At 34.4% G+C, this 25,413-nt stretch overlaps 1 protein-coding gene across 1 annotated transcript in view; it reads right to left on the reverse strand.

The window, feature by feature from the left end:
* Positions 1-2,897: 2,897 nt before the first annotated feature.
* Positions 2,898-25,413, reverse strand: part of LOC106664400 (protocadherin Fat 4) — a 126,261-nt gene continuing 103,745 nt past the window's right edge. Inside the window, exons 4-19 of the mRNA XM_014390089.2 lie at positions 12,521-12,738; positions 12,397-12,462; positions 12,244-12,333; positions 12,076-12,183; positions 11,917-12,018; positions 11,412-11,537; positions 11,266-11,356; positions 11,087-11,196; positions 10,852-11,028; positions 10,657-10,794; positions 8,190-8,386; positions 8,018-8,132; positions 5,394-5,542; positions 5,001-5,314; positions 4,710-4,924; positions 2,898-3,094 (exon numbers count right to left, since the gene is read on the reverse strand). Of these exons, the coding sequence (XP_014245575.1) occupies positions 3,011-3,094; positions 4,710-4,924; positions 5,001-5,314; positions 5,394-5,542; positions 8,018-8,132; positions 8,190-8,386; positions 10,657-10,794; positions 10,852-11,028; positions 11,087-11,196; positions 11,266-11,356; positions 11,412-11,537; positions 11,917-12,018; positions 12,076-12,183; positions 12,244-12,333; positions 12,397-12,462; positions 12,521-12,738 (2,300 nt within the window). The 3' untranslated portion in view covers positions 2,898-3,010. The remainder of the gene's footprint in view (positions 3,095-4,709; positions 4,925-5,000; positions 5,315-5,393; positions 5,543-8,017; positions 8,133-8,189; positions 8,387-10,656; positions 10,795-10,851; positions 11,029-11,086; positions 11,197-11,265; positions 11,357-11,411; positions 11,538-11,916; positions 12,019-12,075; positions 12,184-12,243; positions 12,334-12,396; positions 12,463-12,520; positions 12,739-25,413) is intronic.

Here is a 25,413-nt window from a genome sequence, read left to right on the forward strand (position 1 = left end):
TAAAAATGTATGCTTAATTTATATGTACATACTATAAAAACCGTATTGTTTCACAATTGAATGCCAATGTGAACTAGACTGGAAAATAGATTTTTTTCTGATCTTCTAGAATACCTGTAATTGTTCAATATGCCCCAAAAATCTTTGTAAAATTAAAGTAACAGGTTTTATAAAAATGTATGGTTAATTTATATGTACAAACTATATTGTTTCATAATTTAATGCCAATGTGGACAAGGATTGGAAAATAGATTCTTTTTCTTATCTTTTAGAAAATTTATAACTGTTCAACCTACCTTAAAATGTTTATAAATGTAAAGTAGCAGGTTGTAAAAATGTATGCTTAATTTATATGTGCATACTATAAAAAACCATATTGTTTCACAATTTAATGCCAATGTGAAATAAGACTGAAAAAGATTTTTTCCTGACCTTCTAGAATACCTATAATTGTTCAATATGCCTGAAAAATCATTGTAAAACAAAAGTAGCAGGTTTTATAAAAATGTATGCTTAATTTATATGTGCATACTATAAAAAACCGTATTTTCACAATTTAATGCCAATGTGAAGTAGGATTGGAAAATAGATTTTTTTTCTCATCCTCTAGAAAACCTATAACTGTTCAACCTGCCCTAAAAATGTTTATAAATGTAAAGTAGCAGGTTTTGTAAAAATGTAAATGCATTCTATAAAAAAGTGTATTGTTTCACAATTTAAAGTCAATAGGAAGTTCGATTAGAATTTTTGCTCAACATCTAGATGTTGAATATACCTTTGGTATTTTTTCAAGGAAAGTAGTAGTTTTTATATAAATGTATGCTCAATTTTAACACGCATACTGTAAACACCATATTGTTTCATAATTTAATGCCATTCTGAAATAGGATTGGAATGTTTTCATAACTTTTAGAAAAATTACAAGTATTTAATATACAGAAAAATGGTTTTAAACACCTTTGTACAAGAAAACTAACTGGTTTTGTAGGAATGTATCATTAATTTAAACTGGGGCACAACAAAACACTTGAATCTTTGACTATCCGCCAACAACTATTTTACAGTATATGAGAGAATTACCTTTTTTTATTGAAATTATTATCTATGGTGTTCACACAGCTATTTTGTGCATGTAAATGCTGAACCTCACTGTTTGAATTGTTTGTAATACCAGAAAGTATTTTGATGCAGGGAAAGTTAAAAATAATTTAAATATTTTATCACTAAAATTAACTCTGCTGTTCACATGGTTGTTTTGGGCATGTAAAACCTGAATATCACTATTAGAATTGTTTGTCAGAGCATAAACAGTTTAATTCAGGAAAAAGCTGCCATTGCGAATTTGGCAATATAGGGAATAATTTCAATTTTTTATAACTGAAATTATTATCTGTGCTGTTCACATGGTTGTTTTGCGCACGTGTAAGCTGAATAATACCACTTGAATCGTTTGAAAAACCCATATGTCAGTTTAATGCAGGAAAAGTGTGAATCTTTGACAATCGATCTTCACCAATTTCACAATATTTGGAATAATTTTCATTTTTAATCATTGCAATTATTATCTGTGTTAACATGATTGGTTTAGGTATGGACAAGCTATCACTACTGAATTATTTACAAAACCATAAAGCAGAATTGTGTAGAGATTAGTGACCGTTAATCGATAGTTATTCAGATATCGTGAGACCGACTGCATCTCACGATATCTGAATAAATAAAGCAGAATAATGAACGAAACACAGAATTTTCTAGAATACGCCAACAACAATTTTGCAATATTTAAAGTAATTTACATTTTTTATGACTGAAATTATTATCTCTCGTGTTAACACGGTTGTTTTACACACGTAAAATCTGAATATCCCTACTGGAATTGTTTGTAAAAGCATAAACAATTTAATGCAGGAAAAGGCCAAATCTTTGAACATCAGCCATCACCAATTTTGCTATACTTCGAATAATTTATATTTTTTCTCATAGGAACTATTATTATTTTTTAACGCAAACACCAACATCACAAAAATATTTTATTCTGTCTAACACTAGTTTGATCATAGCATCAAAAAATTTAAACCAAAATTCTCATAATTAAGCGATCATTAAATATCAATCTTATAAACCTCAAAATCAAATTGATTTTTTGAGTGAATTTATATTCACTTACCCATTATCAATTTTAATAATTCTCTATTATAATAAAAATAATGGATGTTCTTATCATGATACTGTTTAAAAGAATCCACGTTCCTTGTGTAAAAATTTAAATTTAATTCTCTACAATTAAAACCATTTTATTATAAGTAATCCGATTTTAAATAATTTTAATATAACCAATAAACACCAACCTTGTAATGATGATGCAGGTTTTTCAGTTATTAACATCCGTAATGTTGTCTAAACAATACATTTCATTATTGTTTTTAAGGATACTATCCATAAATACACATATTTTTAAAAAAAAATTTATTTTTCATTGTTTTTACAAGTTGGCTTATTTTTTATATTCATATGTACATTTTTGTGTGCATTTTGTTGTCTATGATAGACAATATCATTTGAAAGTTCATTTGTACAATTTTAAAATGTTTAAAACTGGACGATATAATTTTACATAACATCAGTAACCAAATAATCTAATCCTTTATTTTTTTTTTCATTAATAAAACCTTTTGTTGTTAAACTTGTTAATATTTACACAATATATACACAAATATATTATATTTCCATCAAATTAAAATTGAGTTTGATTCGTTGTTATAATAATTAAAATAACTTTATATATTACATGTTTTTACTTTTTACCTAGGAACAACTATTAATCATGGTTTAACAAACAAATTGATTTACAGGTTAAAAAAAGACAAGATTAACAAACTCGTATTAATTTGTAATGTACAAATATATTTCATTTGCCAAATATTACTCTGATAATTAAACATTTTTCTCAGAGTCTAATAACATTAACATTAAATCACAGTCAATGGCATTTTGTATGTAAACGTAATTGTTAGAAATACACAGTCAAGTTCATGTTTTCTGTTGATTTCATATCGTTTATTGGAGTCACACTCACATCTGGATCAATTTCTGTCTGCAATTAAATGAAATAAATTAGATAAATAAAAAATAGGTGTTTATAAGTAAAAGCTAAGTCATACATTAAGTAATAGTTAATTTTTTTGAAGGTTTATGGCATAAGTTTTGACTAGTGTGGAGTGTTTGTTTTATTCTTTGCAATTTCTGCACAAAAAATATTGCAAAATTATCGCAAAAATTAAAAGGAGTTGGCTTATTTATGTTGTTCACTGCAACCAATATTGGTCTATTTTCCAATCTCCATTATTATCTAAAGCTTTTCATTAAGATTAATTAAGGTTTTTAGTTGAGATGAAAAAAAGTTAATGGCATGAGCGGGATTCGAACCCACGATCTTCGGCTAGGAGGTCACGATAGCTCAATTGGTAGAGCAGCGGCGTATCTAGCTGAAGATCATGGGTTCGAATCCCGCTCGTGCCATTACCTTTTTTCATCTCAACTAAAAACCTTAGTTAATTGTAATGTATTAATTGGTCAAGCGGGCCACGAAATTAGTGAACTTTTCATTATGGTTAAGGCTTTTTATCACATCCCAAAGCTATGTTAGGAGCTCTCGTGTGCACTCTTCATGCCTTAGCATTTTCTTTTCCAGGAGTAGGAATCTCAGCCTGCACTTTAGACTTTCACCAACAGAGGGTATCCACTGTTTCTTTTGTCTAAACATAAGCCTTCAGAGTCAGCAGTTCTACTATCATTCCTGTCCAAAAACATCCTGGTTTATTAATTGTTCTGCAGTTATGTTCTGCAATAGTCCTTTATTGATTTTTTTGTATGCCATTGTCCTGGATTACATGCCAATTGAACTCAGTAGTTAATCTTACCTTTTTGACCTATTTGTTTAACAATTTGGTATGCCAAAGAGGTTCCAGGAGGTGTCCTCATCAAACTTTATCAATTTATCATCTTCTTCATTGACCCTTTTCCAGGCAAGCCCTGGCACTCAAAAAAGGATAATTTTGTTTTCTCACAGGGCCTTCATGCCATCCCAAACTAGTCTTTGCTACTGATGAGGTAGTTACCTATAGTGCTGCCTGGCTGACCGGGTAGATGGCTATTATTTTATTTGTAATACTCAGCCTTTTGATCTACCTCTGGAACTTTCAGTAGACACAGTATCAGCCTGAAAGACAGTCATGTTGCCGAAGGCTTACATGTATGTGTATTATGTCCTTAGTTTATTTCCATAGGTACCAATCCAGTATTAGACCCATCTGCATACTAGATATGGTTGACATTATCTGGGACCTCTTTCTCCCAGGCTGTATTTAAATCTGAATTCTGGGGTCGTGGTATCAACAGGCATCCACAGAACTTTGTCTGCCTGAAGTTCCTCCCAAAGCTTGAATTGCTCTTTTTAATCTAGTACCCCTATCCTAACCTGGTATATAAAATATGTTCTATGTATACAGTATGACTACTTAACTAAGGCAGTTTTTCAAAATTAATTAACATGAAAGGGAAATATTTATGTAAAACCAACAGAGACATTTAAAGATATAGAATACTGCATTTAAAAACATTGGGTGAAGATTTGATAAAAGTGTGGGCTTAATTACAGAGCCCTGTGGAACTCCTAAAGGATATGCTCATTCAAAGGTAAATTAACTTACTTTATTAACACTTTGCTGTGTTTCACTTTCATCGTCCCAACTGAGTTTTTTAATTGTCCTTGGAATTGACCCGGCCTGCCATATCCTGTTCGTGTGAATGGCCGATCCTGAAGATATCTTCTGGCTGGGGATCTGCGGAGGTGAAGGAGCCACGGCTTTTTTTATTCCTCCTGGGGGTTGGCTCTGACGGCTGTTCGTACTCCTTGACATTATACCTTGTAAAAAGTGAACGGTTACATTTTTTTTTGTTGAAAAACATGAGAAAAGAAAAAAATTGATAGAGAAAATTACTTTTCACTGTCGCTGTGTATGGGGATCCTCCGTTCGACGTTATGTTTGCGGTGAACATTGGGTTTTCAATTTTTACAGTTTTGTTACTGTCACGCGATGTAACATTGTTTCCGAATGTCATGTTCTCGTTTCTCAGAGATAGGTTGTTGTCTCTCATGTTCATGCTGCTACCGTTGAGGTTGTTATTTTCAGAGTGGATGCCGATTCCGAGTGTTATGTTATCATTGTTCACCATCGGAGGCAATTTTTCGGATTCTATGTTGGTCAGTGCTTGCGAATTCATTGATAGCTGGTTTTTGGACTTTGGCTGTCGGCTAAAAAATTCAATATTACTTCATTAGCGTATACAGTTTAATTTTATGAGCGATTCTAGAAGTAAATGAGTCAACTTACTGTTTGTGAATGTATACGATCAGTATCAAGATGATAAGGGCCAAAAGGCCAAGAATCGCACCAAAAACTCCAAACATCAACAAATTGCTCCCGATTCCACTTCTCCAAACGACGGCTTCTGGCAAATGTATTATAACCGGAACAGACGCCTTAAAAATAATTAATAATAATATGTTTTGCCCATTAAAACTTTGTAAAGGAATTATGAAATAAGAATTTTGGGTGCACTCATAGCCATTTTATTTATCATACATTAATTAATAATGTATTAAAACGATCAGGGAAGAAAGCAATTAAAAAAGAAATTAGTTCCTTTAATAAGCTTTCGAAAATTGTTCTTCAGTAGGACTATTTAATTTATCACTGCATTGCTAAGAAATTTTGCAATGAAAAAGTGTATCAAGTCTCAAATAGTTTCGTTTTAAGTTGAGTTATATAAATTTAGGATTTTGGCCTCTAAACTTAACAGAAACAAAATAAAAAGGGCATAAAAGATTTGGGATTCATAAAAGGAATTCATAAAAGGATTCAGTAAAGATCAATCACACTTAAAAATAATTTCTTCTTTTTCTTCAGGTTTCAATATTTTATGGAGTTTATTCAGACAAATATAATATATAAGACATTACACACAGGGTATTCGATTTTCATAAAGCTCCCTTTGGTCCTAAGATTTGATAAAAAGTATTTTATAAATACATATACCCAATAATATAAAAGAACAGTTTGTGGATTTACTAATAATGGATTGATTTAAAATACGATCTCAAGTATGCACGTTTTGGATTAAATAAGAACAATGCCTCAAACATGCTGTAGATTTAGTTATTTTAGTTGTCTAAAAATAATACTTTTTGAGTAAAAATATGCCAACTTCAAAAAAAGCAAAACTGGTGTACGTCAAGGGTCAGAGTTGGGACCGTCGCTATATACTGCCTAGCCATACAAGCTACTGCATTAGCAGTTGAAATGAACAAGTTGAGACAAAGTTGTAAATCAAGGTTTTATTTGGTTTGTTCTTCTTTACCCCACGACCACTGAAATTACATATTACCAGGATAATTAAAGTAACGACTAAAATTTACCCTGACGGCAATTTTTATTACTGGCGATCCGTTTGGGCGGGCATTTTTACAATTATATAGGGTGTCAGGTGAACAGACGGCTTTTTTTTAATTATTGTAACCTTAAGCAAACAAAATGAAAAATAAGTTAGAAGATAAACTTTGACAAGTTTCTAAAATTCTTGTCTAAAATTTATGCAAGATTTTCTTGGTTAGAAATGTGTGGTGGTTAGTGACCGTTAATCGATAATTATTCAGAAATCGTGAGATGCGGTCTGGTGTGATGTAGGTTTCAGAAAAACATTTTCTTTATCGTGCCAACGTTTTGATCTTTATTGAGATCATCTTCAGGGCTCAAAGTCTGATTTCTGTGTAGATGTGTCACGGTTGTGTGACGTGTTGAGAGTGCCCATGTTTTTTTGAATAATTATTTTCTTGGTTGTTTAAATACGGATTGGTGCTTATAGAAAAGATTCCCGATTAAACAAACGTAATTAATTTCTCAAAGTCCAGTTACGATAATGATAATAATAATATTATGGCTGTTAACAACAATAATTGAGACTCCTGTGATGCCTGATGCCAAAAAATGTCAAAAATTTATTCTGGGAAAATTGGCAGAAAGGCTAATCTACAATGACCGACAAATTAAAAGAAGAGAAACTGTCGGTCAAACCGTGTGCTATGGAGAGGATGGATAAAAAACAGAGAATAGGCCACACCCGTCTGACGCTTGGGCACGCATGGGGTTAGTATGTGTGGATGGGTTGTAACGGAATATAGAGTACCCCATAGACCACCAAACTAGTTTAGGATTTTTCGTGGGCGTTTTGTGTCTTCAATGAGTGTATTTATTAGCGTGAGTTTTGAGCATGTGTGGGTGGGTCATGGCAGAATATCAAAACAAATTAAACAAAATGCAAAATAAATTGAAGTTAAACTTTGACGAATTTTCTCTTCTTGTATAAAGTTTTCGCGAGATTTTCTTGGTTTTTTTGAATACCGACAGGTATTGGTGCTTATAGAAAAGTTCCCCGTTTAAATAAACGTACTTAATTTCTCAAAGGTCAGCCACCAGTGTAAAATTAAGTTTTAATTGCTAAAAAATTGATTTTTCGATCACAAATGGATTGAAAACGTAATTAAATTTTGATATTCCATTAAAAAGTAATGAAAGTAATACAAAGTAAACTCTTTGGTAAAACAATAATCTAAAAATTAATTAAATTCCAAGATGTCCGCCTGCCAGGCACTGTCTATTTGGAACCAACCTTTATATATCCCATATTATGTAATTATATGTGCATTTGTATATATTGACATTTTTGGCTGGATAAACTTCATAAAATATTTAAATCTGAGTAATTCGATATTTCAACGCCAGCAACCAAGCGATCTCAACAATTTCTTCTCTGAGTTCTTAGGCCTTGGTTAAACGCTGAAGACATTGAAGAATTGTTAAAAATGGAATTTTTTTATATTTATTCGAACAATGAAAAGAAAAAGTCATTTATTATTAACACCAGGGGCTCAAAATTCACGTTTGACTGACTAACATACCTGTCGAGGTGGAATTCCGGTGTCCGTTGCTACAGCCACCAAGTGAACAGTGCTGCTGTTGAGCGCAGACAGGGACGCCGTTCTGATCACGCCGTCTTCCCCGATGGTAAACATTCTGCGGGGAAAAACCAGTCAGAACACTAATAAAAATTCAGATTTCAAAATTAATTACTTTGCCGCGGGGCCTTGTAAGCTTAGGGTAATCTTGTCGCCTCTGTCACCGTCTGCGGCTTCGACCATTCCGACAGCGACGCTCTCGTCGTTTAACTCGCCGAGTTCTGGTACGAAAAATTCGTACTGGGGAAAACGGAACCGTGGGTCCCAATCGTTGACATTCAGCACTGTGATGTTGACAGAAGCCGTTGCGTTCTGAAACAAAACAAATTCAAATTGTCAGATTTGTTCTTGGTGATGTACGTTTGGTCTTTTCAGATCGTCCTGATCTACCTTTTACTCTCTTAACATGGGGAAATACCGACATCATTGAGGATAGGCAGGTCAAAATATTCACAGGAAATTGTTTATAAAGATCGTGACAAAATAAAGTTAAAAATTTGGTTAAAAATGTTAGCATGCCTCTTACAACATATATAAAACTACCCCAGTGATTGTGGAATTGTGAATTCAACGTACAATGGAAAAAGTATCAAATAAATACCAAAGATTTGTATTTACTGTTTCTGTTGTCTGCCAGTAGACAACAACATGCTAAACCACCTAGTTTTTGAAAAAAAGCGATTTTTTATTGACTCATTATAAAACGCCTGCTGGTTGATTGGAACAAGAATTAAGCTCTTAAGTCACGTAGTTTTTGTGAAAAACGGAAGAAAACCGAAACAATTGAAAAAAAAATTATTATATTTTTCAATGTAAAAAGACTTGCTGGTTGATGGGAAAATAATTAAGCTCTTAAACCATCTACTCTTTGAGAAAAAGCGATTTTTTATTGATTTATTATAAAACGCCTGCTCGTTGATTGGAACAAGAATTAAGCTCTTAAACCATGTAGTTTTGGGAAAAACGGAATAAAACCGAAAGAATTGAATTTAAAAAAAATTGTATTTTTGATGTAGAGCGACATGCTGGGACGATTGAAACAAGAATTAAGCTCTTAAATCACGTAGGCTTTGTGTAAAAAGCAAGAAAAACAGAAAAAAATAAAATAAATTATTATATTTTTCGATGTAAAACGACGACGTAAAGTCATTTTTTTATTGACTTATTATAAAACGACCTGCTGGGTCTATTGGAACATGCATTAAGCTCTTAAAACACGTAGTTTTGTTAAAAACGCAAAAAACCGAAAAAATTGAATTTTTTGAAATTTTTTTAAAATGTAAAACGCCATGTTGCGTCGATTGGAACATGCATTAAGCTCTTAAATCATGTAGTTTTGTTAACAAAGAAAAAACTCCGAAAAATTGAATTTTTTTGAATTTTTTTTTAGATGTAAAACGACCTGTTGCGTCGATTGGAACAAGAATTAAGCTCTTAAACCATGTAGTTTTGTAAAAAACGCAATAAAACCGAAAAAATTGAATAAAAAAAAAAATATATATCAGAAATCGTGAGATGCGGTCTGGTGTGATGTAGTTTTCAGAAAAACATTTTCTGTATCGTGCCAACGTTTCGATCTTCATTGAGATCATCTTCAGGGCTCAAAGTGTTTGTCTTCTGTGTAATTGTGCCATTCTTGCGAGTCGTGTTGAGAGTGCCCTCGTGTTTAAAAAAAAATGTATTTTTGATGTAAAACGACCTGCTGGGTCGATTGGAACAAGAATTAAGCTCTTAAACCACGTATTTTTGTGACAAACGTAAAAAACGAAAAAAATTGAATTAAAAAAAAAAATTGTATTTTTGATGTAAAACAACCTGCTGGATCAATAGGAACAAGGAGTAAGCTCGTCAACCACGAAGTTTTTGAGAAAAACGCAAAAAACCGAAAAAATCGATAAAAATGCCTTTTTTCTATGTAAAACGACCTGCTTGGTCGATTGGAACAAGAATTAAGCTCGTGAAGCAGGAGGTTTTTGAGAAAAACGCATAAAATCGAACATTTCTATTGACTTATTCGATGTAAAAAACGACCTGCAGGGTTGAGTGGAACAAGAATTTAGCTCGTAGTTAATTCTGCCAACTGACATGCAATAGCTAAGAAAAAGGAATGGTACATGAGCAATAAATACCTCCACCTTTGAGATAAATTCTGTCTTTTATTAGTAAAACTGAAGTCTTGCAATAAAACCATTAGCAGATATGGGATACAATGGACGAAAATCTAGGTGCAAAAGGGAGAATTCCAGAATAATCGATCCGAAAGTATAGTCGAAATAAATTTACTTTGGGAAAAGGCGAAACCATTTTCTTTGTAATCATGGTAAAACCAACTTTCGAGCTTTGAATATTTTTTCTAAGGTCAGTTATTTTAATATTCACACGTTAAGAAAAGTTAAGCACGATAAAAAGCAAAAACACGATCATGTGATTGTTATAAGCCGTTATATTTTTCTAAATCGAAACATCTAAGTATGATCGCACCTTGCAATACGGAATAAACTTGACAAACATATGCCTTCTTAAGTAGGAAAAAGTTAAAAATCTAGATCTCTTTAGATTAAGGTTGTGTAATAAATCAATACCATGATGCTGTCGGTAGCGATGACCTGAAAGATGTACGTGTCTTTGGTTTCATAATCCAAATGTTGCTTGAGTACGATATCGCCGTTCTGGAGGACGTTGAACATGTCTTCGTGGGCGTCTAGAGTGTACCTCAGCCGCTGAAAAACGACACGATAAATATTTGATTTTTTTATTTAAAAATAATCTTGGCTTACCTTATCTCTGTGTCGGTTTGTTATGACGGTGAGCAGGACGCTGTTGAGCGGGACGTTTTCCAGCACTCCAGCGATGTAGTGACTTTGGAGAAATTGCAGCTCTTTAAGGGAAGTACCAGGTCTACTGACGGTCAACGTCGTCAGTGCGTATCTGTCCCTATTGTCGCTCTGAGTCGCCTGTTTTCAAGAAAAAATATTAATTTGTTTCAATGTATAAGAATGTCGGAAGTTTTACCCTTAGTATGAGCGTCACTGGCTGGAGGATTTCATCTTCGGGTATTCTCTTTTTGATGGTAAAGTGACCAGTCGCTCGGTCAATTTCAAAATATTTATACTCTGTCAATCCTAGATAGAGACAATTGAATAGATAGTTATTGAAAGTTAAAATATACAAATGGCAATTTTGAAACTGACCTGTATTGAAAGAATAAAATAATGGCGACTTGATTCCCAAGTCTTGATCGAAGGCGGCGATTTCAGTGGGTTTTATTGACAGTCTCGTACCCTATGTGGCAAAAAAATTAATTTAAAGAAAAAAAGAAAGGTCATAAAAAACCAACTTCAGAAGCGTGGTCTGGCAGGATGGTGGAGTATCTCTCGTGTACAAACTTTGGGTTTTGATCATCTGCGTCGATGACATTCACGTAAAGCAGGGTGTCAGTGTATTGCGGCGGGTTTCCTTGATCCTGAGACAAGATTAAATTCAAGTTAATCCAGTTTAGCGGTCATAATTGTCCATATTAATTATTTCAATTAATTATTCTTTTTATGTAAGGTTTTGGTTGAGATGAAAAAGTTATCACGAGCGGGATTCGAACCCACGACGTTCGGCTCAATACGCCGCTTCTTTAACCACTTGAGTTATCGTGGCGTATCAGCGGCGTATTGAGCCGAAGGTCGTGGGTTCGAATCCCGCTCGTGATATTACTTTTTCATATCAACCAAGACCTTAGATAAAAAGAATAGATAAATTCAAGATATACATTTTATAATATTTAGCAATGCAAAAAATAAACCGACTTTTCAATACTGTTGATAAAAATGAAATATCTTTGAAAATCTCACCTGTGCTCTTATGGTCAGTGTGAAATTTGGCAACGATTCGAAATCTAAAGGTTTTCTCAGTACTAAAGTCCCTTCGAGGCCGTTTACAAATACAAAATGGTCCTGGAATAATGAAATATCAGTGAAAAAGAAATGATTAAAAATGAGAAAAGTTCTTACGGAATTCGGCCCAGGAAGGACGGTGTACTGCACGGTCGAGAAGGGCCCTTGCTGGTCCTTGTCCCTCGCCCTTACACCTTGAAGGACTCTCGTCCCGACGACTGTCACCTAGAGAAAAGACATCAAATAATATTTTGAAAAAATTCATAAAAGGAGATTTTTTTCTACCTCTGATATGTTGAGGATGTACGGCCCGTTTTCGAACTGCGGTGCGTTGTCGTTCACATCCATTACACGAATGTTGACTGGAATTTTGATCTGAAAATTTCCCCCGAAAAAATAATCATAATAATTTATGATGTTTAAACCACCTAGGCTTACCGGGTCTGTCGATCCTTTCGGCGTGCAAAGTATGTGAATGTAAACCGAAGATATCCCGACTTCACCCTGTAAGGAAATTAACATTAAAAAAACGTCAAAGCAAATTTTTAAAAAAGCGTCAAACCTCCTTGTCCAGTTTTTTGACTAGTGTCAAGTTTTTCGTCCCCGGTTCGATAAGCACGGGACTGTCGAGCTCTTCGAGTCGGAGTTCAATGTTTCCACGAGGTCCTACCTCCCCGTGAACTTTGAGTGTGCCTATCAACGAGCCCAGCGGAAGGTCCTCGCTCGCGAAAAAGTTCTCCACGGAACCACCATTTTCCAGGTAACATCTGTTATCCGCTCCTGAAAAACACAACTAATTAATATACATACGTACGAATAAAATTTTGAACAAAAATATTTTCCCTAGATCTGGAAACATGAACATGAAACCCCTGCCCAACTAGATAGTAGATAATTTAATGCTAGCCTCTCATGTAAGGGAGCATACTGACATGGTTTAATTGATATAAAAAAGGCCTTTTAGATTATTTACCACAATGGAATAGTCAGTAGAATGATGGGATTAACTCTCTTCCAAACCAAATAAAAATAGCCATCTCTTTTCTTTTCCAGCCCTTTCCGAGCATGTTCCTGGAGTTCCTCAATGTTTATGCTTGTACCGACTCTGTTTTCTTTGTATGTTTTAAAAAAATACCTCGCTAAAAGAACGTCAAAATGTTTAGTTTTTACGCCGACGCTATCGCTTTGTTCAGGCCTGCTGGGCACAAAGTTCCACGTATATACCTGAGAGTGGGCAATTACAAATTGTCATCTAAGGGCCAATTTATTCTACTTGCGGTGCGACATCGTTCGAATAGATGCTGAAATTGCGAATAAAGGAACTGACTTTGATTTCTCAATAGTGCAAAATTTCCTTCCCTACATAATAAAATAGTCGTATCTTTTTTCCAGACAGTTCTGAGTTTTCTTTTGACCATCCCTTTACGAACAGAGAGATATTGTTGCTAGAGTTCCTCTACGCTCTATCCTTGGATCGAGCCTATTTTTCTTGTGTATGTTAAATAATTACAAACGTTTGTACTTTAAATATAAACTAATTCGCCCAAATTAAAAATGTTTTTTTTTTTTACGTGGACGATCACTCTCTACTAGTCTTTGAGAATAGATACATACATATCTAACAGGCTGAGACCGTTGTTGTGCATGAAAATCAAAATTGAACGGGTGACTGTCAGCGTTCGAACGGTCAAATATCTTGTGATGATGGACTCACTTTTGTACCCCAATGATATATTTATATATATATAAAATGCAGGGTGGGCGACCAAGACCCGAGGGGTTAAATGCCTGGGTAGACTCGTACCCCATCCCTAAAAGGTCCGGGACTTGGTCGGCTCACGTGTCCTGCATAAACCACTTGGACCTGTTCACAAACCCCAAGATTTTGGACCATTTAATCTCGGGGAGTGATTTGGTGATGTCCTCTCCTTCAAAGATTTCAAATCTAGACCTAGCATACCTATCACACTCAGCGAGGTAGTGCCTTGCCGTTTCTTCTTTTATTTCGCAAAAACGGAAAAAGGGGTTTGGTAGAATACCCATTACGGAGAGGTGACTTCTCAGTGGGAAGTGGCCCGTCAGGATACCGATCAGCCTCCTAATTCCCTTGAGTTAGAGAATAGCCATTTATATTCTGCTGGTTTGATCTCCTTAACAAACTCCTTCGATTGCCTATGTCCGGGGGATAGATTCCCTTCCTTAAGGACCCTGAGGTTTCATACCCCAGTTTTTAATACTCTTTTTCGCTGTGTTCATAGAGTGAGGTAATACCGGTGGTGGCCCGAAGAGTCTTCTTTGGCCAGGCTATCCGCCTCTTCGTTGCCATAGTGTCCTTTACGTGCTGGTATCCAAATAAAGGTTACCTTGCTCTCAAACCTGGAAGAGATTCTATTGATACGATCTACAGTTTCCTCCACCAGTCTAGATGTTGATAAATCTTTTTGTAATGACCTAAGACTAGCCTGACTGTCAGAAAAGATTCTAATATCTTTTCCCTAGATTTTATTTTCCATAAGTGTTCTACCACACACATTAATGGCACAATGATCAAGTGAACAACGGCTATTCTCGTATTTTACCCTCTATTATGTTGTCATTCCAGTCTGTCACCGGCAATTGAACTTCTACCGTACAAACTCTTCTCTGCCACCTCGAGTGTCACAAGCATGAATAACATCGCCAAGCTGCAGGCTGTACAGAAGTGTTATTAGCCTTGCGATAGACTCCCCAGATATACATACACATTGCTCAGAGGCAAATATTTTAATGGTGCTGTACTACATCAGAGATGTAACTATTAAATTTTTGAACCAATGCGAGCCTAGTTTAGCGCAAAGGTACTTATTATTTGAACTACAGGTACACCGGAGAGTAAAGAACGCATTCTCATAATTAAGCCACGATCCCTGGAGATTTTCGTATAACATTTCCCCCAAAAGAAAAATAATGTGATGCGATAATAAATAAATCATATGTAGAAATAAAATTTCTGTTCTGCCATGAGCAATCACAGAAGTATGACTAACTTTCAAAAGCGACGAATGAATAAGCAGTTTTGCCTGACTAATCTAATCAGTCACAACACACTGGGAACTAATCAATTCTACAAGGTATTAATTGATCACTTGTTGGTAGACAGACGACTTACTTTACATTTAAAAGGGACTTTTTACTCATTTACTTAGGAAATGTCTCAACTCAGAAAACAAAATTGTCCTTTTGAATACTTCGAAAGCAAAGGCAGAACAAATTATAAATTTTATAGTATTTCTAATGCAAGACCCTTAATCAGATTGTTTGCCAAAAAATGAACGATTCATGCATTGGCCTTTCAAAAAATGTTTATGGAAACGTCGGTCCATTACTTCTTAATGAAAGTATAAATGAATGAGAATAACTGTAGCTGGCGTTGAGAAGAAACGATCCTGACCGAGATTTAAGGGGCTTTATGATGATCATACATTCAAGTTTACCTAGGGTATTGTTGATATAAATGATTAATGATAATGGACGTAAAACTAGAATAGGTTACTTCAGGAAATGTCATACTGCTTTGATTTTATAGTAGAAAAATTAACGGGACTGACGACCAAAGGATGGAAAGAAGGTATTTTCTTGAAGCCTTCCTGGACAATTAAACATCGACTCAAAGTTTATATAAAATAAATCAACTCTGATTTATTTTTAATTGTTATTTAGAGATCGTGAGATGCGGTCTGGTGTGATTTAGGTATAGATAAAACATTTTCTTTATCGTGCCAACGTTTCGAAATTTATTAAGATCATCTTCAGGGCTCAAAGTGTGATTTCTGTGTAGATGTGTCATTCTTGTCTGATGTGTTGAGAGTGTTAATCTCTCGTCATTAACAATCTCACCACGACCTACAAAACACGCACTTTGAGCCCAGAAGATGATCTCAATAAAGATCGAAACGTTGGCACGACAACGAAAATGTTTTTCTATACCTAAATCACACCAGACCGCATCTCACGTTATCTAAATAATCATTAATTAACGGTCACCAAAATATTTTTATTTAAATTGAACAGTCGATAGCTAAATTTTGGACTTGGTGAATCTATTACCGATGGCAGAGACAGGAGTGATATTACGACTAATGAATGAACATCATTCTGACCAGCTGGAAGCCTGATATTTTAATGTTTCTTGAAGTTTCAGAAGTAATTAACTTTAAAATCCGTTTCAGAAAGTAGTTTTTTGTTTGGAGTAACCTCAGCAGTTCACCATTTAACAGATTTATCAGCCAAAATATTCAAAAGGTTGGGCTCTTGTTTTTATCAAGGAATCAACTTCAGTTTCACCGCAGGAATAAAACCGTCATTAGTCAGGATAAAGTTGTCCCTGTCCTTTAAACACCCCCAATAAAACAGAGCCCTCGTGGTATTTGATAAATAAAACGCCACTGCCTTCTGCAACGTCCTGTTGCGCGTACGGTTGGCCAATTTCCTGCCGAGAATAAAGTCCAATTGGAAAATGTTAAGAGGGGCAGAGAAATGATAACAGAAACAAAAGAGCTTGGAATCCCACGCGATTATCCTTCTTCCAAGGTGACAGGATCTGTTGACGAGATTCCCAATCTTATGCAACAGTACCAAACAACCAGGTTTAATTGTAATAATAAATTACTCAATCCAATTTCTTTATAGGTCAAATCATTGTTCATTTTCTACCTCAGATTATATTTCTTGGGATATATTATAAGGATTATACGGTATCTTATGATCAAATGGCCTAAATTTTGTATTTAAATAGTATAATGACCAAAAAAATTTTTTTTTTGAAAGCATAAGTAATTAAAAAAGTTTATAAAATCAGGTTTGTTCATTAACAAAAGAAATATACAACAAAGAGTGAAAGGACATAATTTCTTCCTCGTAAACCTGCATGCCAATAAAAACAAAGTTCAGATTAGAAGTGCTTCATGAGATACTTCACCAATAAAAAAAACTCATAGAACAGATGGGTCTGAGCAATATTATCGAATTGTGTATAATGACCGTGAGACGACGGAAAGCAGAGTCGACCGGTATCTATCGCCAGAGGTGCAGGTGGTTTCAAAAGGATGAGAGCAACGTCGTTCCCTGCTCATCCACCGTGATTCCTCCGCCGCTTCCCTTACAAATTTCCTTCCTTCGAAGTTGTACCAACGGACCGATGGCTGTTGTATCGTTTCACAATTGAACAAATGTACGTTTAGATGGTATAAAAAAAAACTAAAACAAATTGGAGGAGAAATGAAGATTCACTAGACTTTACAACCTACACGACACGATGAAAATAAAAATTATCATGTTCTATTTTTGGCTAAGAACCATCAATATACATCTCTGTTAGGTTAATAAATAGTATCCTGATTGAACCTGGAATAAAAAATGTACTATAAACCACCTCATACATCAAGAGCTCCATTAATTCTTAGTTTTTGTCCAATGTTTCAAAATTTACCAATAAAAGTCTATATAATAATAAAGAAGTAAATTTATTGAACTTTATACATTTTCGTTTTTACATTTAAATTTACAAAAGACAATGGTCATTAGACCGTCTGTTAAGTTGGTTTTTTTTATTATTATTTTTTTTATTGGCCTTATGATCTTGCATATTAGCCATAGTACGAATTCTTGTGTGTTCAAATTGGGGGTTATCGGGAAAAAAGGGCCAGAGGCGACGGTGGGAATCGAACCCACGACCGCGGCGTGAGAGTCTCTCATGCTAACCACTCGGCTACCGCGGTCCCCAAGTTGGTTTTTTTTTTTAAACCAAATAATTGTACTTTTATCTTAAATAAAAACAGAAGAGAATGATAGATATTATAACGATACATACTATATATAATTTGTAGTTGTACTTAATTTTTAACGTACAAGTAAAATCGTGCAAGTTTCAACATATACAATAAGGTATTTTTAAATCTTTATATAAGGCATTGGTTGAGATAAAAAAGTCATTTTCACGAGCGGGATTCGAACCCACGACCTTCGGCTAAATAACCTCAATGAACTTTGTCCCTCCTTTTTGCCATGGAAAATTCGAAAGGTGGGGTTGAGATTGGAAGTTTGTGTCCGAGTGGATCGAAGTCACGATAGCTCAAATAGTAGAGCAGCGGCGTATTTAGCCGAGGGTTGTGGGTTCGAATCCCGCTCGTGACACTGATTTTTTTTTTATCTCAACCAATGCCTTATATAAAGATTAATTAATTGAAAAACGTTATTCGGTCAATCGAATCACGAACACTAATGAATATACAATAAGCTATTTAATCAAAATAAATAAATTAACAATAATATGTGGTGATTAGTGACCGTTAATCGATAATTATTCAGAAATCGTGAGATGCGGTCTAGTGTGATGTAGGTTTCGGAAAAACATTTTCTTTATCACACTCTTAACGCGACACGCAAGAATGGCACACTTACCAGAAAACAAACACTTTGAGCTCTGAAGATGATCTCAATAAAGATCGAAACATCGGCACGATAAAGAAAATGTTTTTTCTGAAATCTACATCACACCAGACCGCATCTCACTATTTCTGAATAATTAACAATAATAATTTATATTTTAATTTTCTTAGCAATTCTCTAACAACAAATAAATAAGCGAATAGGAGTGTTAACTAATAACTGATATGTAACATGTGGATTTACATTTTTTCAGTCTACTAATAACATACGAATAATGACATCGTAACAATAACATGATATAGAATTAAAGCAATAACAAATCATAAAATTAGATTTAAGATATAATGGGTGAGGGAAACTGTTGTTCTTATTAGTTATATTATTTATACATAGTTTTTTTTACTGGGGCTTCCGACATCTGGGTCATTTCAGCCCCAAGCTAAGTCAAGTCAATATTCTATTTACACTTCTATTTACAAACACTACATTCATACAGATAAATACATTCATACACATAAATACATCCATACAATACTTTTATACATAGTTAAATTCTGCTAAGAGAGATTTCCTATATTTTAATGCATTTAAATTGCAGATATTTAAACAGTCGGTTCCAATCTTTACCATTTAAAATGTTAATAGCACTTTCTCGTGATAATAGCTTCAAGACCCGCACATCGACCATAAACACCTCCAACAATCTACATTCAGCTAGGAAGTGATAATGCTGTTCCACACAACAATTACACATAGAACATTTTATTTCTGCAGGTGAGCGCTAGGGTTTACAATTTAGGCCATAGTGCTCTCCTCTCATTCGAAAAGTGATTCTAATAAAGAATAAACTAATCTTATTGCCATACATGTATGAGCTTTGTCCTAAGGTCAGATTAAGTTGTTTGAACAATCCATGTGAAGTTGCTTGTGATGCTTTTATTAGTTTTTCCTGTCCATGAGACGTCTTAAAATAGCGTAAAATTCATTCAAATTAATTAAGGTTTTTTAAATTGAGATAAAAAGTCAGTGTCACGAGCGGGATTCGAACCCACGACCTTCGGCTTGATACACTGCTACTCTACCACTTGAGCTATCCACTCGGACACTAACCTCCCATCTCAACCCCACCTTTTGAATTTTCCATCCTTTTTGCCATTTTTCAAATGTGTAATCTATTTGATTCTCGGCGACAAATGAAATGGCCACGAAGAGCTTTAGTGAAATATACTTCATATTAATTCATTAAATTCACTATTTTTCGTGGTCCGCTTGACCAATTAATATATTACAATTAATTAATGTTTTTAAAGTTGAGATAAAAAAAACTGTAATTAATTGAATGATATTAATTGGTCAAGCGGACCACAAAAATAGTGAATATAGCGTAAAACGTTTTGAATCTCCCTGCGCTTTTCTTGAATACTTGTCAGAATTCGCATTAGGGGTTCCCCAGATTTCCTCTCCAGTTCCTCCCATTGTCGGTACTAATATATTTTTTTTAGCAATACTTTTATTTGCAAGAAATTGCGTAAGTATATCTTCGGGGCCATTTAGAACCTACAACACATATTCGAGGTGGAGTCCTAAAGAAAACTGGAATATCGGTGCTCGTTCTGTTTCCAAAAGCGGTATATAGTTTGGTATATTAGATGGTACAGCTTTTTAAAAAGAAAAGTTGTACTTTTTCTAATTCTTTGTAGGCTTTAAAGCCCCACACCTGCGCTCCGTAACAGAGTATGGACTTTGTTACTGCATCAAACACTTTAAACTTCGCCACAAAGCTATATCGTTCTTTAATACCTGACCACGTACAGTTTATGCCAAATTTCCCTTGGGTTATTTTTTTGATCAAATGCCCATTCATAGACAGCCGAGGTGTAAGGGTGATGACAAAGTACTTGTAGCTGTTAACAACCTCTATTTGTGTATCTCCCAGCTTCCATGATTCATTTCTAGCCATTTTACCACCATTTATAAAAACAACAATCTTAGACTTTGCGAGATTAACCTCAAGGTTCCACTTTTTAGTATATTTATATAGATTGTCAATCATTTTTGGCAAAATGGCAGGGGTCGGGCTAATAATGACATCATCTGCATAAAGTAAGCAGCTTATATTGAAGCCATCGCTTAAAGCCAGAAACACACTTACCCGATGCTACGTCATGCGACGCTACCCGATGCTACCCGACGCAAATCCAAACTCCGATTTTCCATAAGGTTTCTTTACCCCCGTGCACATCTACCCGATGCTATGCCACGCTAACCTACCCGACGCTCTGCGATCCCCACTGTCCAGATTTTCGTCGGGTCGCATCGAGTACAGTCGAAGACAAAAGAACCGGACACTCATATTTTTATTCCAACTACATGTATTATTGTCGTTTATTAATTACAACATACTTATTTTAATATAAACCAAATTAACTGTGAGTAACAATTAATTAGTTTTTATTTAAAAAATTAATTTTAATGGTTTGGCAGAAAATTAAACAAAACACCGGAATACGATTTTTTGATATAATGAATTTTACTAACAATTTATTGTACTCGCTTCGCGGTACATATACTAAAATTGGAGCAATTTATTACACGATTTTGCACATAAAATTTAATTAACAATATATTTCATAGTTCTGCTCGTAAAATTACACCATTTTCTAATGTCGGGTAGCATCAGAACAGGACACTCATATTTTTTGTAGTTTATTTCAAACTAAGTACATGTAGTTTTGTTGTAATATTAATTACAACATGTTATTTTAATGTAAACCAAATTAAACGAGATCAAAAATGAATAGGTTTTTATAAACATTGTTTAATTAGATAGTTAGGAGTAACTTTATTTAAAACAATTAAGTTTAACAAATAATTTATTAGATGGTTGTGCTCACAAAATTTAACTAACAATTTATTACAAGGTTTTGCTCAAAATAGTGCATTAAGAACAAAAGATGCGTTGCGATTGTGATAGTGATTATTGTATAAACGCTGTGGACACGATGTGTCGATGTGCACACCCCACCAAAGCGTGTCAAGGCGTCGGGTAGTGTCGCATGGCGTAGCATCGGGTAAATATGTTCCTGGCTTAAGTGTGCCTCTTCCAAGGCCTCGTGTCGGTCATTCAAGAAGAGTGAGTACAAGATCGGACTCAGAATACATCCCTGTTTAACTCCTGTTTTAGTTTCAAAAATTCAGATAGTTTCCCATAGCACCATTCCGCTGACTTTTTTCTCGTATAGACTCTAAAAGTCTATATAATATTCCAGATGTAGATAAACATCTTCGTTGTGATTTTCTTTGTAATAAAGCTTTAAAAAAGGGTGAGAATTTAAAATTTTAAATGCGGTTGTCAGCCGGTTGTCTCTTACCGAATAACTTGATCTAACACCACTTTCAATCATTTCCAATCAAACTGTCTCAAGGTTCATCGAAGTTCTCCCGATCTTCCAAGAACTTCATCATCTAAATTGAATCATCCAGTGGAGAGAAATTGGCCAACCTGATTAAATCTCGTGATTATTTATCGTTATATAACAGTGTTTTCAGGATTACGATTATTTTCTCCCCTTTGTTTGTTTTATTTTATTTTTTCTTTGTATGTCTGAACGCAGTTATCAAGTTTAATCTTGGATCGACGCCTCAATTTAAGGACTTACAAAACAAGAGTATAAACGTTTTTAGAAAGTTTTTTTTATTCCCTATCTTATTCAATTGGTTTTAAAATAAACAATCAGCTATTAAAAACATAAATAATTTTATCTTACATCGACAATTAGATCAGAGGTCAACAGTCAGATTTATGTGCTTAATATTCACCAAACTCAATCATCATCCAGCAAAAACTTCTAAGCATAACTAAAGACCACCCACCAGGTTGTACGTTTGTGTATTCAGAATTTAAAATGGCCAAATTCTTCCTTATTACCACTGGAAAATTATGTTAATTAAAGTTCTGATCATTTTTAGTAGCTTACATAATTCAAAATATGACGTATAAATTTGTTGTTCATTACCAAATATAAAAGTATTGAACTATTTAGTTTGGTAGTCCATAACAAACGTGATGAATTACAAATGTTTTATATATATATTTTTTCTAAATTTTTAGATTAGTCTCAAGGCAAATTTTGTTTTTGAACTTGCTCGGAGAGTTATTCTTTGTATATATCAAATTTGAAAGATCTGTCGGACACATCGTTATTCCCTATCTGACGGTCGAACGCGTAATTGGAGTCGAAATAAATTACGTTTAATTAAACGTTACTTCCTCCGTTTTCCATTTCCTGACAACCACTTATTTGTCGGGAGATCCTCCGCCTGGTTTTGTAGTTTCTGCAAATGACCTATTACGCAGGGCTTGTCTTAACCTTTCGACCGGATCAATCCAACTAGACGGAAAGGATTTCAAGAGCCGAGTTCGCTTTCCGTTTCCAGCATCTCTGGAAACGGCAAAATCATCAAGTCTAACGGCTAGTTGAACCTTACAGACAATGAAATTGCTAAGTTAAAGGTAAAGTTATCTTTTACCTTGTTTGTCTTAAGAAAACTAAAATTAACGATCCACGGTATCCGGATCCTCTTTTGTTCATCAAGTGCTTCATAGTTTTAAATTCTTGATTCGTTTTCTCTCCAGAACTTTCAAACAATTTTTTTCCGCCGGTCAGCCATTACTGGCACCTCGCATATAAACTTTCTCGCATTTTTGGGATGGGAGTAATCTCCATTGTTCTTCCCCACTTTGTACCCTACTAATTATTATTTTCTATTATTTTAAAAAATATATAATTTGTAGTACATTACAACTACCTTAAAGAAGGTAATAAGTAACAGTGAGCAAGGTAATTAAAACAAGACAAAAGTAAAAAAAAAAATTTCTATTCAAAAATTTATTCTTCTTCTTGTCGGATGTAAATATTTATATCTGGGTGGATATCAATCTAAACTCTATTTGTCTGGGACACACTGTACGTGACCCGCCCCTATAAAATGATTATTTCCTGAAATTAGACTTTCATACTTATTTGGCAGGTTATCGAGGTACTCAAAATTCCGTCAGTAGCCTGTCCTAACTCACACTTACACACACTAACTCTATTCTATATATTCTAACTGGTAACATGAGGGGGACCGTCATGGTACTTCATATTCTGTCGAAGTACAGATCTACACTACTAACCTACTTTAAACATAGAATTCATTCTCACTAATACATACATTCACTCCAATAAATACACTCAACCACTTTGCACATACAGGGTGTCCTTTTTAGATGGACCGGCTGAATTTTTCTTGAACCAATGAGACTATAAAAAAAATTCGTTTTTAATATTTTTTGGTGTAGTTTTAAATTTTTACGTTTTTTTTTGGAAAAAAATCAGGCCCAGTTCAACTTCAAAATTTTAATTACGACCTATACTTCTGACACCTCATTTTAATGGATTTTGTACGCTGAAAACAATGGTGCAATTGAATTTTAAATTGGACAAAAAACGACCATGTTATGGCAAAAAGAAACCGGCAGCGTAATTTCAACAAGGAGCCGAATATTTTATTGTCGTCCAAATCCGAATTCTTCTCTCCGAAATGTTGGAAGGGTTTTAAGTTTTTCAAAACATCAAATTAGAGATGTATTCCGGACTTGCAATTTTAAGCCTTATTGCTCTCATCTTGTCCAGGGACTTCGGGACCTGATTATCACAACGTTCCTTGCACAAATGTCGATTTGGAAGACTGAAGAAAACGCCTAGTGGTTGATGAATCGAAGTTCACCTCTAATAGCATACTAAACCGTTGGAATTGAACAAGGGCAGAGGAAAATCCGAAAATTTCGAACTCTGACATCATCAAGTGGTTGACAGCATCAACGTTTGGTGATCTTCTCTAATTGGGCCTTATTTCAAAGATAAATAATTTAAATGGTACTTAGTTCCTCAATTTTTGAGGGAGGTTTTGCCAACACTATTCGATGATGTTCCTTTGCAACAAAGGCAAAGAATGATTCTCCAGATTGATAGATGCTCAGCACCCAATTCTTTGCAGGTGAGACGTTATTTGAACCGTCACTTCCGGTATAGGTTGAAAGGACCTCATGGTCCGATCTTTTAGCCTCCTCGGTCACCCGATTTAACTCCATATCGCTATTTTCTGTGGAACCATTTAAAAAACAGAGTCTACGCTAATCATAATCCAGCAATCTGACTGGAAAATACTTGCCAATGCATCTCCCCTGACTCTATCTCACTGAGCACCGCGAAGATTGGTTAAAAAGAGCAAATCTTTGCATCTTTACGCAAGGCGGGCAGTTCGAACATGAAATGTGATTAATAAATAGCAAACCAAATAAGTGTCATTTAGTCATTTTTCGACCTATTTAAAATCCGATTGCACCATTGTTTTTAACGTTAAAAGCCGTTTAAAATGATGTGTCGGGATGCGGGTCGTATTTGAAATTTTGAAGTTGAACTGGGCCTGATGTACCCTATATAATTTTTTTTCAACAAAAGGTAAAAATTTGATACTAGATTAAAAAAAATTAAATACGTATTTTTTATAGCGTCATTGGTTCAAAAGAAATTGAGTCAGGCCATCTACAATTACCTCAGAGGTAGCTCCTCATTAACTCCTCACTAAAAATGTGAACCGCCGAGGCACTTAATATTATGACGGGCGGTCCAGTCTCATTCACAAATACAAATTTTACATACAAATTTCAGCTCTTACAATAAATAAAATATTTAATTTTCATTTTTTTAAATGAACTATGATCCATGTTGCGTAGACGGAGTCTAATTGTAATTGGTATAACAAGATGGTATTTTTCTCTGAAATTAATTACGTTTGAAACCATAAATTTCAATATTGTGGGTAGATCGTTATATTTGTTAATCTTTCAGATAATCAAGATAATTATTTGTCAGAGTTTAAAAAAAATATAAAATTAATTCTTATTCTGATTCTTAGACATCAGGAGCTTCATAAATGCCAGGTTTTTGTTTTCTGTATAGTATTTGATTGACAAGATTAGAA

Source organism: Cimex lectularius, unplaced genomic scaffold (genome assembly GCF_000648675.2).
Source record: "Cimex lectularius strain Harlan isolate CLEC.00 unplaced genomic scaffold, Clec_2.1 scaffold251, whole genome shotgun sequence".
NCBI classification, from domain to species: domain Eukaryota; kingdom Metazoa; phylum Arthropoda; class Insecta; order Hemiptera; family Cimicidae; genus Cimex; species Cimex lectularius.